Raw genomic sequence first — 13093 nt, forward strand, 5'->3', positions numbered from 1 at the left:
CATGTTTCTAAAATTTGTGGGGCCAAGTACAATAACTTCAGTTTTATCTGAGTTTAAAAGCAGGAAATTAGAGGTCATCCATGTCTTTATGTCTGTAAGACAATCCTGCAGTTTAGCTAATTGGTGTGTGTCCTCTGGCTTCATGGATAGATAAAGCTGGGTATCATCTGCGTAACAATGAAAATTTAAGCAATACCGTCTAATAATACTGCCTAAGGGAAGCATGTATAAAGTGAATAAAATTGGTCCTAGCACAGAACCTTGTGGAACTCCATAATTAACTTTAGTCTGTGAAGAAGATTCCCCATTTACATGAACAAATTGTAATCTATTAGACAAATATGATTCAAACCACCGCAGCGCAGTGCCTTTAATACCTATGGCATGCTCTAATCTCTGTAATAAAATTTTATGGTCAACAGTATCAAAAGCAGCACTGAGGTCTAACAGAACAAGCACAGAGATGAGTCCACTGTCCGAGGCCATAAGAAGATCATTTGTAACCTTCACTAATGCTGTTTCTGTACTATGATGAATTCTAAAACCTGACTGAAACTCTTCAAATAGACCATTCCTCTGCAGATGATCAGTTAGCTGTTTTACAACTACCCTTTCAAGAATTTTTGAGAGAAAAGGAAGGTTGGAGATTGGCCTATAATTAGCTAAGATAGCTGGGTCAAGTGATGGCTTTTTAAGTAATGGTTTAATTACTGCCACCTTAAAAGCCTGTGGTACATAGCCAACTAACAAAGATAGATTGATCATATTTAAGATCGAAGCATTAAATAATGGTAGGGCCATTGCACTTTTGCGGCAATTTATTCCTCATGAAGCCTGTTGATTGTCAACAGGCTTCATGAGGGTGGCCTGAGGGCCTGATGCTCTGTAGTGGGTCCTGTGCTCACTGGCCAGCACCGTGGAGCTCAATTGCCATTTCTCATAGAACACCAGAATTGGCAGGTTCGCTGTTGGCACCCTGTGTTTTTCACAGATAACAGCAGGTTCAACCTGAGCACATGTAAGAGACATGAAATGATCTGGAGATGCTGTGGAGAATGTTATACTGCTTTGAGGGTGGGTCACTGATGGTGTGGGGAGGCATATCCTTGGAAGAATACACAGACCTCCACAGGCTAGACAACTGCACTCTGACTGCTATGAGGTTTTGGGATGAAATCCTTGGATCCATTGTCAGACCCTATGCTGGTGCAGTGGGTCCTTAGTTCCTCCTGGTGCAGAATAATGCCCGGCCTCATATGGCAAGAGTATGCAGGCAGTTTGTGGAGGATGAAGTAATTCATAACATTAACTGGCCTCCATGCTCATATGACCTAAATCCAATTATGCTTGCGTCCATCCAACGCCACCAAGTTGCACCTTGGACTGTCCAGGAGCTAAGTGATGCCCTGGTCCAGGTCTGGGAGGAGATCTCTCAGGACACCATCTGCCATCTCATTAGAAGTATGCCCCGATGTTACATACAAGCAGGTGGGGCCATACAAACTACTGAGTACCATATTGAGTTGTTACAATGAAATTTTGGCAAAATGCACAAGCCTGCTGCATCATTTCATTGTCAGAGCACAAAGCAAGCATGACCTCAAAGGAATTGACTGTAGAACTCTGAGACAGGGTTGTCTGAAGGCACAAGTCTGGGGAAGGGTACAGAAACATTTCTGCTACTTTGAAGGTCCCAATGAGCACAGCGGCCTCCATCATTCGTAAATAGAAGCAGTTCGGAACCAACTTTCCTTCCATATATATGTGTATGTGTGTGTGTGTGTATATTTTCCCAATCTGGTGCTTTCAGTGTGTGGTTAAAGTTACATTTACCTTGAAATGAACTTGTTTGCCAGCTTGTTTCATTTCCAAAGCCTAAATACAAGTATATGTATGCTTGTGTAGATTTAGTAGACACCATCCAACCCCCTACATGTCTGTACTCCGCTGATGTGAAAGTCAAAATACTGAAAACAGCTACAGTCAGTACAACATGAGAGGGTGTTTGTGGTTGTAGTTGGGTACTGAAGGTGGGGACCTGGGTTTGTGGGTAGCCTGATCAGTGGTTGCAGATTGTAAGACTTTACTCTTACACTCATACCCATGGCCAGGGAGTGGGGGTGCCTTTGGGCCGGGACCTTCAGGTCTTCCCTCTTTTCTTCCCAGACAGTTCCTCATAGTGTAGGTATGGGCTTTCGACAGTGTGGTCTATGGTGCCTGTTGCCCTGTGGTCCTGGATGGGGGGAGTAAGTTGGGTAGTACACCCTGTCTATCCTGGCCTATGAACAGACAGATGTGATGTGCAAAAATATGATTTGGGCCACTTCAATCTGTCATGTTAACAGTCGCAGGGTCATGTTTTAACCTAAGGGCCCTGTCCCACTGGCTTTTAGGAGGATTTGTGGATGGAATGAGGAGACAAAAGCTGATCGTCCGCAACAAAGGCGGGCGGAAATGACAAATGTCCCGGGGTGGATCAAGCGAAGGCGACCGCGGAGGCGCCCCCATGAGGGGCACAGCGGCCGTGATGCACTCTCTTCATCCGTGCCCACTCTGTCTGCATTAGAGGATGACATTTTTTGGGAATTCCCGTGTGTCACGTGATTCCTGCGGGATTCCCGCGGGATGGGAGTCAAAATTTTATCAATCCCGTGATTGGGATGGGACGGGAATAAAAATGAACGGGAGCGGGCAGGAACAGGAATGCCAAAAATAGATGATGATTTTCATCTATTTAATGCCGCGTTCACACCGGGCGCGATCAGACGCTACAAATTCGCGGGGGTCGCATGGCGACGGACGCACCTCCTTCGCCCGGTGTGTCGCTCTGCTTTTGCTGCGAAAATTCGTCCCAGTGCGTCATCAAATAGGAGGAGCTTCCATTCTGCTCGCCGGCACACGGAGCAAGTTGTGAAAAGCTCCCAATACAGAGAGTATCATTATTTGCTGCAGGAGCTGCGTCTGGATGACGGCTGCTTTCAGCAGTCGTTCCGCCTCTGCAGGACCCAGTTTGAGGACCTCCTGTCCCGTTCACGCGCGCCCATGTAAACAATAAAAAAAAAAGAAACTCCGCTGCTTGCTGCAGCTCGCTCTTCCACCAAAAAACTCTGTCATAATTGTGTTTAGAAACCAGTCACCATTTGTTCTATTATACATCTGTGTAGTTAATAAGTAAAATAATCTCCATTCGCTTGCGCGAGCATGTAACATAAAAGAAAAAGAAACTCCGCTCCTGCTGCTGTGGTGCTGCTGCTCGCTCCAAAAACTGTCATAATTGTGAAATAAAGGACAAAAGAGACACAAGTCCTGCTCACAGGCTGCTACCAGATACAGGACATGTTCACATCTTCAAACTCCAGACGTCTCCACGTCACTACATATTCAGTCCCTGATTGATCATCACGGCGTGAGACATACGGGAGTGGGACTGATTTTTTTACTCCAGTCCAGGATTGGGACAGGTGGGATTTTTTTCTGGTTGCGGGATGGGACGGGAGTGAAAATCCACTCCCGTGTCATGCTGTAGTCTGCATGCGTGACATACCATTTGCGACCGTGATGTGGCCGTGTTGGGCACGCGTCATATCTGTTTTGCACGCTGTCCCAGTCCGCCGCCAAGCCGCGTCAACCCGTCGGTTACAGATATCAGCAGATGACAGGGGATATGTGGCGGGTTGGTTGTGCATGTCCTGCGTATGTCTTCAGTATATGTTCAGGCAGTCATGCAGATCTCATCCGCAGCAGGATTTTTGAGCCGCTCAAAAATCCTGCTGCAGACATGCATGCCTCTGCAGATGATCACGGACATGTTCGGATGGCAGCCGACTCATACAGGAATGTTACACGGTTATTGCGGTTGTTTGGCGGATGTGGGCCACTTTTGTGCGCATTCCATCCGCAAATCCTCCTAAACGCCAGTGGGACAGGGCCCTAAGGTTTGGGAACCTTTGTGTTTGGGTGTTCTTATGGCAAACATGTACAAGTCAAGTCAGGCGTTTGTGTCACACCACCACCCTGGGTCCCAGATACCAACCACCCAGGCAGAAAGCCATGCTAATAGATTGTTGGTTCATAAATATTTGGACACTTTTTTTTTTTTTTTTTTCATTGCTATCTCAGCGTTATTGAATTGAAAGCAAATACTGAATGAAAGTGCAAAGCACAGACTGTCGGCTTTAATTGCATCCAAATTTCAGAACCAGTGCAGAAATTATATCACATCTTGTGTGGGGTCATCCATTTTTAAAGGACCAAAGGTATTTGGACAGCTGGCTTTCACACCCCAGGTGTATTGTTTCATGTAAAGTAATTAGCAAAAAAATAAAAAAATAAAAAATTGAGACTTGATTTCAAATATTTCATATCCATTATATTTCAATCAAAGTGAGTCATATTGTGCAGAAATATCTTTTAAATTTTAATTCTAGCTTTTGATTTGAACATGCCATGCCAATATAGCTTACGAATATATGGTGGTTACATACGTCTCATAATGCAAATTCTTGGACACATCATCTGTGATAGTACCTATGGTCATGGGGGGTTTCGGGTCTTTCAACTTCAGACCCCCTCACCCAGGCGACCCGACCGGGAGTGATCAATTCCCGGCCTGTGTCCAAGAAGCCATCGCCCACTGCTTGTCCCTCCTGATCCACAGCCACCGTGAGGCTCTCTCTGCAGCCTCGGATGCTGCAGTGATGGCCTTTCTCTTGCGTGCTCCGGTGATGCCCAGGAGGCTGTAGGCCTTGCAGAGTGACTTTCCTGCAAAGCCCCTTCCTCCAATTTCGACGGGAAAGCACCTCGCACGCCACCCCCGTCTGCGACACTCCTTCACCAACTCAGCGTACTTCTCCCTCTCACTGGCTTCCTCCATTCTCTCCTCCCAGGGCACTATAAGCTCCAACATAATGACCTGCTTGGATGACTTTGAGAACAGGATGATGTCTGGTCTAAGGCTGGTTTCCATGATGTTTTCAGGGAAACAAAGCTGTTTCCCCAGGTCCACCCTTAACTGCCAGTCCTTCGCTGCTCCCAGGAGGCCTGTCTGGGCCTTCGGTCAGGCGGGTGGTTATTCTCCAGCTTGCACAAATGAGATTTCCCGCCTTAATGATTTCAAGCTCTTGCTCTGGTCTATGGCAGTATTGATGGACTCAGCAACTGTTTTCAGCACCTGGTCATGGCTCCAGCGATAGCGACCATCCCCCAGCGCTTTAGGGCAGCTGCTGAGGATGTGCTCCAGAGGTCCTCTTCCCTTGACACAAGGGGCATGCTGAGGTATCGGCCTTGCCCCAAGTGAAAAGGTTCGACGGGCTGGGCAGGACATCATAGACTGACTGGATTAGGAATTTGATGCGGTAGGGTTCTGCCTTCCACAACTCCAGCCACGAGATCTTCCCCTCCATGGCTTCCTCCCATCTGGTCCATGCGCCCTGTTGTCTCAATCCCACCATCTGGCAGGATATAAATACTGTCAAAGTCCAGATGTATATGGTTCTACATGTACTTGATTTAATTGGATTTGAAATCAAATCAAATCAAATACTTACAAATTTTACAGTAAAAATGATATCTGACTAAAAACAACATCATATTTGGCATGGGGCACAGAGGAGTTATTAGACTAAATAAACTTTGAAAATTGACAATGTACATATTTATAAGTGTTGACAGCAAACATTTTCCAACATAATGTGTGTTTGTTTCGCTTGATTAGGACTTATTATTAACAGCAGGTGTCAAGAAGAGTCATTTGAAAAAACAAACAGAAAATTTACTTTAATTTCATGCTGGTGTGGGCACTGTGGCACATCAGTCACTTTGTGGAATAATAATCTCAAGCCTTCAGTCATCAAAAGTAAGTGTAAATTGATCATCAGACTAGTTTTGGTTTATTGTAAATCATGGATAATTGTTGATTAGGTTCAAAGGTTCTTTGCCTCAAAACTCAGACTTGGCGCTCACTGAGCTTTCGTGTGTTCCCTTCAAAGCTCCACTGGTGGCTCCGGATTCCCCTGAGTTATTTTTGCAAAACATTCGTGTTAGAGTTCCACGAAACTTCTCTGCCCCAAAGAGGTAGACCAGAGGGTCCATTGCTCCATTCAGGCATGTGAGGGAGGATGTCAGGCGGTTGGCTAAGCTCAGGCCTCGTCGCGCCTGACATGAGACGTCAGGGTGACTGTAGCCAAGAATGAAGGTTGCCCTGCTGATGTGATATGGCAGGAAACATACCACGTAGATGAGCATGACCAAGCTGATGGTCCGCAGGGCCCTCAGCTTCAGGGCCGGCTCCAACCTGGAGCCAAGATGCAGGCTGTGAATGATAAGCAAGTAACAGGATAAGGTGGCTAGGAAAGGTGGGGTGAAGGCTACAGCTAAAGAGATGAGTGCATGACGTGAGGCCTTCTCTCTGTACAGCTGCAGGCACACTGTCACACCATCTACCTCTGCAGTCTGGTGGGTCATCAGCAGGGGTGCCATAGAGACAGTGACCAAGGCCCAAAGAGAGAAGCTGATAATTTGGGCGTAGCGAGCACGGCGGACCTTCAGTGACCTCACAGCGTGTACTACAGCCAGGTAGCGGTCACCTGCCACACAGGCCAGAAAGTAGAGGCTGGCATACATGTTGACATAAAACAAAAAGCCTGCCACCCTGCAGGGCACCTCTCCAAAGGGCCAGTGGCCTCCTGTGAGGTGGTAGGTGGCCCTCAGCGGGAGGATGATCACATAAGACAGGTCAGCCACAGCCAGGTGTATCAGGAAGACGTTTGCTGGAGAGGATGTGACTTGCTGGTGGGAGAAGATCCAGAGTGCCAGGCCGTTACCGTTCAGCGCCAGAAAGAAAACTAGAATGTAGAATCCTCCAAAGAGCACGTTCTCAGCTGTAGTCTCCACCATCACACAGCTCTCTGAGGACTCATTAGACAGCAGGGAGGGAAGACCCGTGATTGTCGACTCCATTTCAATAGCTGAGGATACAGAGAGGGAAAAAAAAAATCTTTCATTTTAATTCCATTGGTCTGCCACCAGAAGTGTTTTGTTAGATTAGAATATTGATTCTCAAATGGATACGTGTACTGCTGGAGAAACTACAACCACCCATTCTGGTACTCAAATGTCGACTGAAGTGATTTACATGAAATACTGTTTTAAAATCAAAAATAATTGATTAACATCTCAAAGTATTACATGTACATTGTACATTACATTACATATACATGTCAAACATTCGGACGCACTTTCCCATTCAATTGAATGCACAGAGGATGGAGATACAACATAACACCCTGTGGAAGAAGAACACAGCAACACATTTATTGAGCACATTTTTCAGAGAATATGAATAACACAAAAACTTTTTTCACTCATGGTTAGTGGTTCTGTGAAGCCATTTTTTGTCAAGCAACTGTGTTTACTTTTTTAAATCATAATGACAACAGAAACTAACCAAATGACTCTGATCAATGACAGCTTGGAGTCTTTAGTGGTAGTTGTGGACAAACCTCTTTATTTTCTCTGATGCTAAAGCTGCCCATTCTTGGCAGAAAGCCTCAAGTTCCTGTAAATTCCTATGCTGTCTTGCATGAACTGCAGGTTTGAGATTTCCCCAGAGTGGGTCAATGATATTGAGGTCAGGAGATTGAAATGGCCACTCCAGAACCATCAATTTATTCTGCTGTAGCCAATGACAGGTCGACCTTGCCTTGTGTTTTGGATCGTTGTCATGTTGGAACATCCAAGTACGTCCCATGTGCAGATTGTGGGCTGATGAGTGCAAATTTTCCTCCAGTATTTTCTGATAATATGCTGCATTCATCCTGCCATCAATTTTGACCAAGTTTCCTGTGCCTTTGTAGTTCACACATCCCTCAAAATATCAGCGATCCACCTCTATGCTTCACAGTAGGAAGTGTGTAATTTTCATCATAGGCCTGTTTGACTCCTCTCCAAATGTAATGTTTATGGCTGTGGCCAAAAAGTTCAATTTTGGTCTCATCACTCCAAATAACTTTGTTCTCTGTGCTGTTTGGCATATTTTAAGCAGGATACTTTGTGGCATTTGCGTAGTAATGCCTTGCTTCTGGTGACTCGACTATGCAGCCCATTTTTCTTCAAGTGCCCCCTTATTGTGCATTTTGAAATAGCATCCTGAACAATTTTCTTGGCAGTTGTTGCTGAAATTTTTGTTTGTCTACCTGGCTGTGGTTTGATTCCAACAGAATCCCTTTTTCCACTACTTAATTAGAGTTTGAACACTGCTGATTGCCATTCTCTGTCCCTTGGATATCTTTTTATATCCCTTTCCTATTTTATATAGTTCAGTTACCTTTACTTTGACAATTCTTTTGCTCTCCCTATGATTCAGAAACCAGAAACATCAGTGCAGCACTGGATGAAAGTTGCAAGGGTCTGTCAGGAGCCCATATCACAAGTGAGGGTAGTTACCTTTTGTAACCATACAAACCTGTTTGTGTTAACCTGTGTGCATGTTATTAGGCTAAAATCACCAGGGTATGTAAACTTTTGATCAGGGTCGTTTGGGTACTTTCTGTTGTCATTATGATTTAAAAAGTTGTTTGACAATAAATTGGTTTACACAACCATTAACCATGAGTGAAAAAGTGTTTTTGTGTTGTCATCCATATTCTCTGAAAAATGTCCCTAAATAAATAAAAATAAAAAAGGTATGTAAACTTTTGAGTACAACTTTACAGTTGTACTCAAAAGAGATTATCATACCCATACCAGATTCTCATACCCAGATTACCAGATTCTCATTAACCAAAATAGATTTTGGTTAATGAGAGTACATCCTAATGTGCATGAGAGCCTGGACCGCCTTTTCCAGTGATGCAGTATGCTGCCAAAATTACTTAAGTTATAGTTTCTGCATGTGCTGGTCCTTCTGGGTTTGGATTCACCTCACTTTTGCAGGTTGCTGCTGTTAATAAGTGAACGTATTTATAAGGAGTCTCTTTTCATGCATCCCTTGCCCGATCGTCGTGATTTGTCCTGCTGACTTGCATTCATCTTCTTCCTAATGAGTATTGCTAATGTTCTAGTTATTTCTGTGTTTTGATAATTGCTCAGTATTCTGACCTCTGACATATCAAGGACACTGGTGATATTGTTACAGAGTATTCTTTGTGTTCTCGTTCTTCCTGTGTTTTGACGGTTGCTACGTATCTTGACCTCAGAGTTTTGCTTAATGCCTCAGGACACGGTTGTCGATTTTGAACTGCCATTGTGTTGCTGACCTTGTGCCTTGAGCTCTGTTGATCCATCTGTTGTGTCTTTTGAACGACTGCTGGCAGATAATCTGTGTTAAAGAGTACAAAACTCAGCCTGGATGTTTTTGTTGTCGTTGTGAAAGGCCTGGTGATTGGACACTCAGCTGTCCTGTGTTTCGACCTGAAATAAAGTCTGTTTCAGATCATGTAATGTCATCGCTCACTGCCAGGGGTCCACGGCCTGGTCCATGACACACTGTATATTTTGCTCTTGACTGTTTTAGTGTTCTAACACAAGTGGAAGTATTATTATCTTTTTGGTACCAAGTGAAAATCTGACCTCAAAACATCTAAAAACAGGCACTAGGGGAGCTGAAACTCCAGAGTTCTCCTTTATTGTGCTGATTTCATAGATCTATGAATAGATAACAAAATTAATGCCATCTCTTCACTGTAACATCTTTTAATGGGTGCATTGTGGCTGTAATCTCAAAGAAATACACAACTTTGGGTTGTGTCCAAAAGCATAAGGACTTACTGAGTGGTCTGTTGGTGGGGAAAAGATAAAGATCAACTTTTTTTTTATCTCAAAGGAAATTATTTGGCCAGAGTACAGAAGTAGTAAACAACGGTTATACAATGCACAATTAAAGAAGGTGTTAGTAGCTAGTTCAAAAAAGCCAACTGTAGAATACAAGTTCAAAAAGCAAGACAAGAGTTCCTAAAATGAAAAAAATAAACTACAATAAGTACAACAAATCTATGTGAAATAACTGGGAGATATATTGCACAATTTTTTTTTACAATATTGCACATAATTTGAATAACTGTTCATTATGTATTCATCCTGCAGAAGGGGGAGGAATTATACAGTCTGATTGCCAGAAGTAGGAAACATCTCCTGTGCCATTCTGTGGTGGACCTCTGTGGTCTCAGTCCACAACTGAAGGTGCCCTGACAGGATGTCAGTGTGGCATGCGGAGGTGGGAGGTGTTGTCCAGGATGGTGAGCAGTTTCCTCAGCATCCTCCTCTCTGACACCTCCACCACAGACTGCAGCTAAACTCCCAGGAAAGAGCCAGCTCTCCTGATGAGCTTGTTGAGTTTGTTCATGTCAGCTGCCTTCAGCCTGCTGCTGCAGCACACTACAGCATAAAAGATGACGCTGGAGACCACTGAGTAATAAAACGTGTGCAACATTTCTGCAGACATTGAGAGATCTGACCCTCCTGAGCATCTGTGTTTTCAGTCCAGTCCAGTTTTTAATCCTGTATTGCCTGACATCTCATATGATATTTAATGTGCAAAAAAAAAAGCCTCTATTGCTGTTTTTCAAAATAAGGCTTTTTCAAATTGCCTCAAAAACAACCTCATGAATGTCAAACCTTTTTTTTTTTTGAGATATGAGATTTTTGTTAATATACATGTTTCCATTAAGAACATTTTCAATTTGCTACTTCAAATTGTGCATTTTGAAGGGTAATGGAAACCTACCTTGTGATGATTAAAAAAAAAAAAATAATAATAAAGAGAAATTTGACAATAGAAAAATGAAATAATCAAGATGTGCTTGTAGTGTAGACCTTTAGCTTTAATTCAGTTAATTCAAAAAACCTGTAACTTCCTGTCAAGATGTTTCCACAATTCCTCTAAGGTCTGCACATCCTTTTTTCCACTCTGAGAAAATGATTTGGACACACCTTAAAAATGACCACCCACTCTTCCATATGTGGAGAGCTCCACATGCTGCTGCTCCTCTTTAGCCTTTTATCTGATCATTTATCTCCACGTTCTCTGCTGCACCCTGACATCTGCACAAACAGCACAGCAGTGTCAGGAATGACACACCCTCAGAACATCAACTGCTTTGGGGTTTGTGGAGGATCCAAGAACAATATCAAAATGTAAGCAGGAGGTTCTAAATTTACAACCCTGACAGATCAGAAATGTATTTAAATACTGCAGCTGCTGCAGGTCCCTGGGACCAGGAGGCGTAACGGGCTAACGTTCTGTTTCACCGACGCTCTTTGCAGACTTTTGGCCCGTACGGTGCCGATCCAGCCAGATGTAGCAGCGTGACTCCTTTCACTGTGCATGCTGGGAATCCTACACTGAGTGGAGCTGAGGGAGCCACAACAAAAAGCTGCTTCTCAGCCAAAGCTCCTCACATTCAGGAGTCCCCCAAAGAGGTGGCTGTCCCTCCGGGGGTAACAAAGCAGGAAGCAGCACTCCTCATAGGAAACGCTTCCATAAATACAAAACCCCTAGGGATAATCCTGAAGACGGGGCCTGCCGTGGAATGATCCAGGCAGATTTGTGCAGGCGTTTGCACTCACAAAAAAGGAGCCTGAGCATCTTGGCATTGATCTTTTCTGGGGATTAGTCCAGCAGCCCATTGTGATCGAACTCTGTGAAATCCTGTAATGTTCAAACTTTGCTAAGAGGCACAGAGTGAAATAAATGTGTCAGTCACAGATTTTCAAAGAACAGGTGACAGACTCACAGAAATCCACCAAAATGCCCATTTCAAACATTTAAAGGGAGGAGATTTAGTGGATCCATAAACTCTCCCAGTGCTTAGTAAAGCTGATTCTTTTGTCACACTGTAGTAAGAAGCAGGCATGTGTTTGTAATAATCATAAATCAACAAAATGAAAACACACTTACCGATTGATCCAAAGCTCTTCACAGAGAGAAGCACGCAGCACTGTGTGGACGCCGGCGGGTGCAGGAGCAGAGAGTCGTGCAGCGGTTATGTGCGCTGTGACGCCACGTAAAGAGTTTGTCAGCCAAGCAGTGGAAGAAGGAGCTCGCTGACACAAAGAAGGCTGTCCTCTCACCCCGTCCTCTCCTCCACGATGTTCTCGGGAATGAGACTGTAGCCCTTTATGTGTCTCTACAAATTTGATAACAGGGAGGGAGTCCCGACGGGAGCCTCTCGCTTGAACCTTGACCCCACCCTTTCTTCTCCATCCGCTCTCCTCAGAGAGCCACTTGTGTAGTTCACAATAACCCGAGTCAGAATAAGCCACACATTTTAGCAGCAGGGGAAAAGAATGCCATGCTTTGCTCACAATGACTCGATGCTACGGCTCCATGGAAACAAAGCCTAGTGGTCTACCAAATACCTTCAGCGCCCTCCCCCTGCAGCTCCCCGCACACCCCTGCCGCCACGCTGCCACCCTCACCAACGCACAGAACACGGGCTGTGCTGTTAATTGAAGGGTTTATGACTGAAGTCTCAGAGATGACCCTTTGGAGATGAACTATTTTAGAGCCCCAATGATGGCCTGGAGCCCTGCAGGAGAGTTAGGCCAAAACAGGAGTGAGGCGGGGGAGTCTGGAGGAAACAGTGGCCCTTGTTGGTTTCTTGTCTCCTGGGGGCATCATGAATTGGAATGCTCAGAATAATCAGTCGCATAGCCATCAGACAGATGTGGAAAGAAGACCCAGTGGCTGAGAGGAGATAGTATTTCTTTCACACATGGTGATCACAGCTGTGCACCAGACACATTGGCCTTTTTTCTTCCCAATAGTCGGCATCATGGATATGCAAATAGAAGTCTGCACACTTGAATGCAGCCGCTGTCTGAGCGGGCCCGTGGAGATGCTTTGACATCAGTACTCTGTTAATATGATGCCAAATCCTAACTGGGACGACGTTCACTTTTGTTTGGGTTTCTGCTTTATGTATTCATTGTTTTGTTTCTCCAAAGCCAAAACATTGCCGAGTAAACTCCTCGTTCTGATAAATAAAAAATCATTCTGGCTGGGGTGAAAGCTAACTTAAATAAAAACATCACTTGCTGTCAATAAAGTCTTGTAGAATATAAGGCACTGTGCCCGTTGTAAATGTTTAAATTCACC

At 44.4% G+C, this 13093-nt stretch overlaps 1 protein-coding gene across 2 annotated transcripts; it reads right to left on the reverse strand.

Moving 5' to 3' along the window:
- Positions 1 to 5689: 5689 nt before the first annotated feature.
- Positions 5690 to 12407, reverse strand: gpr17 (G protein-coupled receptor 17). 2 transcript variants are annotated; one of them, XM_034180678.1, is made up of 2 exons: positions 11894 to 12407; positions 5690 to 6965 (listed from the first exon to the last, which is right to left on the reverse strand). In XM_034180678.1, the coding sequence occupies exon 2, from the start codon at positions 6955 to 6957 to the stop codon at positions 5938 to 5940; it is 1020 nt and encodes a 339-aa protein (XP_034036569.1). In that variant the 5' UTR covers positions 6958 to 6965; positions 11894 to 12407; the 3' UTR covers positions 5690 to 5937. The 2 variants fall into 2 exon arrangements, with proteins under 2 accessions (XP_034036569.1, XP_034036570.1); XM_034180679.1 differs by lacking the exon at positions 11894 to 12407 and adding an exon at positions 10927 to 11100.
- Positions 12408 to 13093: the final 686 nt, after the last annotated feature.

The sequence above is a fragment of the Thalassophryne amazonica genome, chromosome 10 (assembly GCF_902500255.1).
Source record: "Thalassophryne amazonica chromosome 10, fThaAma1.1, whole genome shotgun sequence".
Taxonomy (NCBI): domain Eukaryota; kingdom Metazoa; phylum Chordata; class Actinopteri; order Batrachoidiformes; family Batrachoididae; genus Thalassophryne; species Thalassophryne amazonica.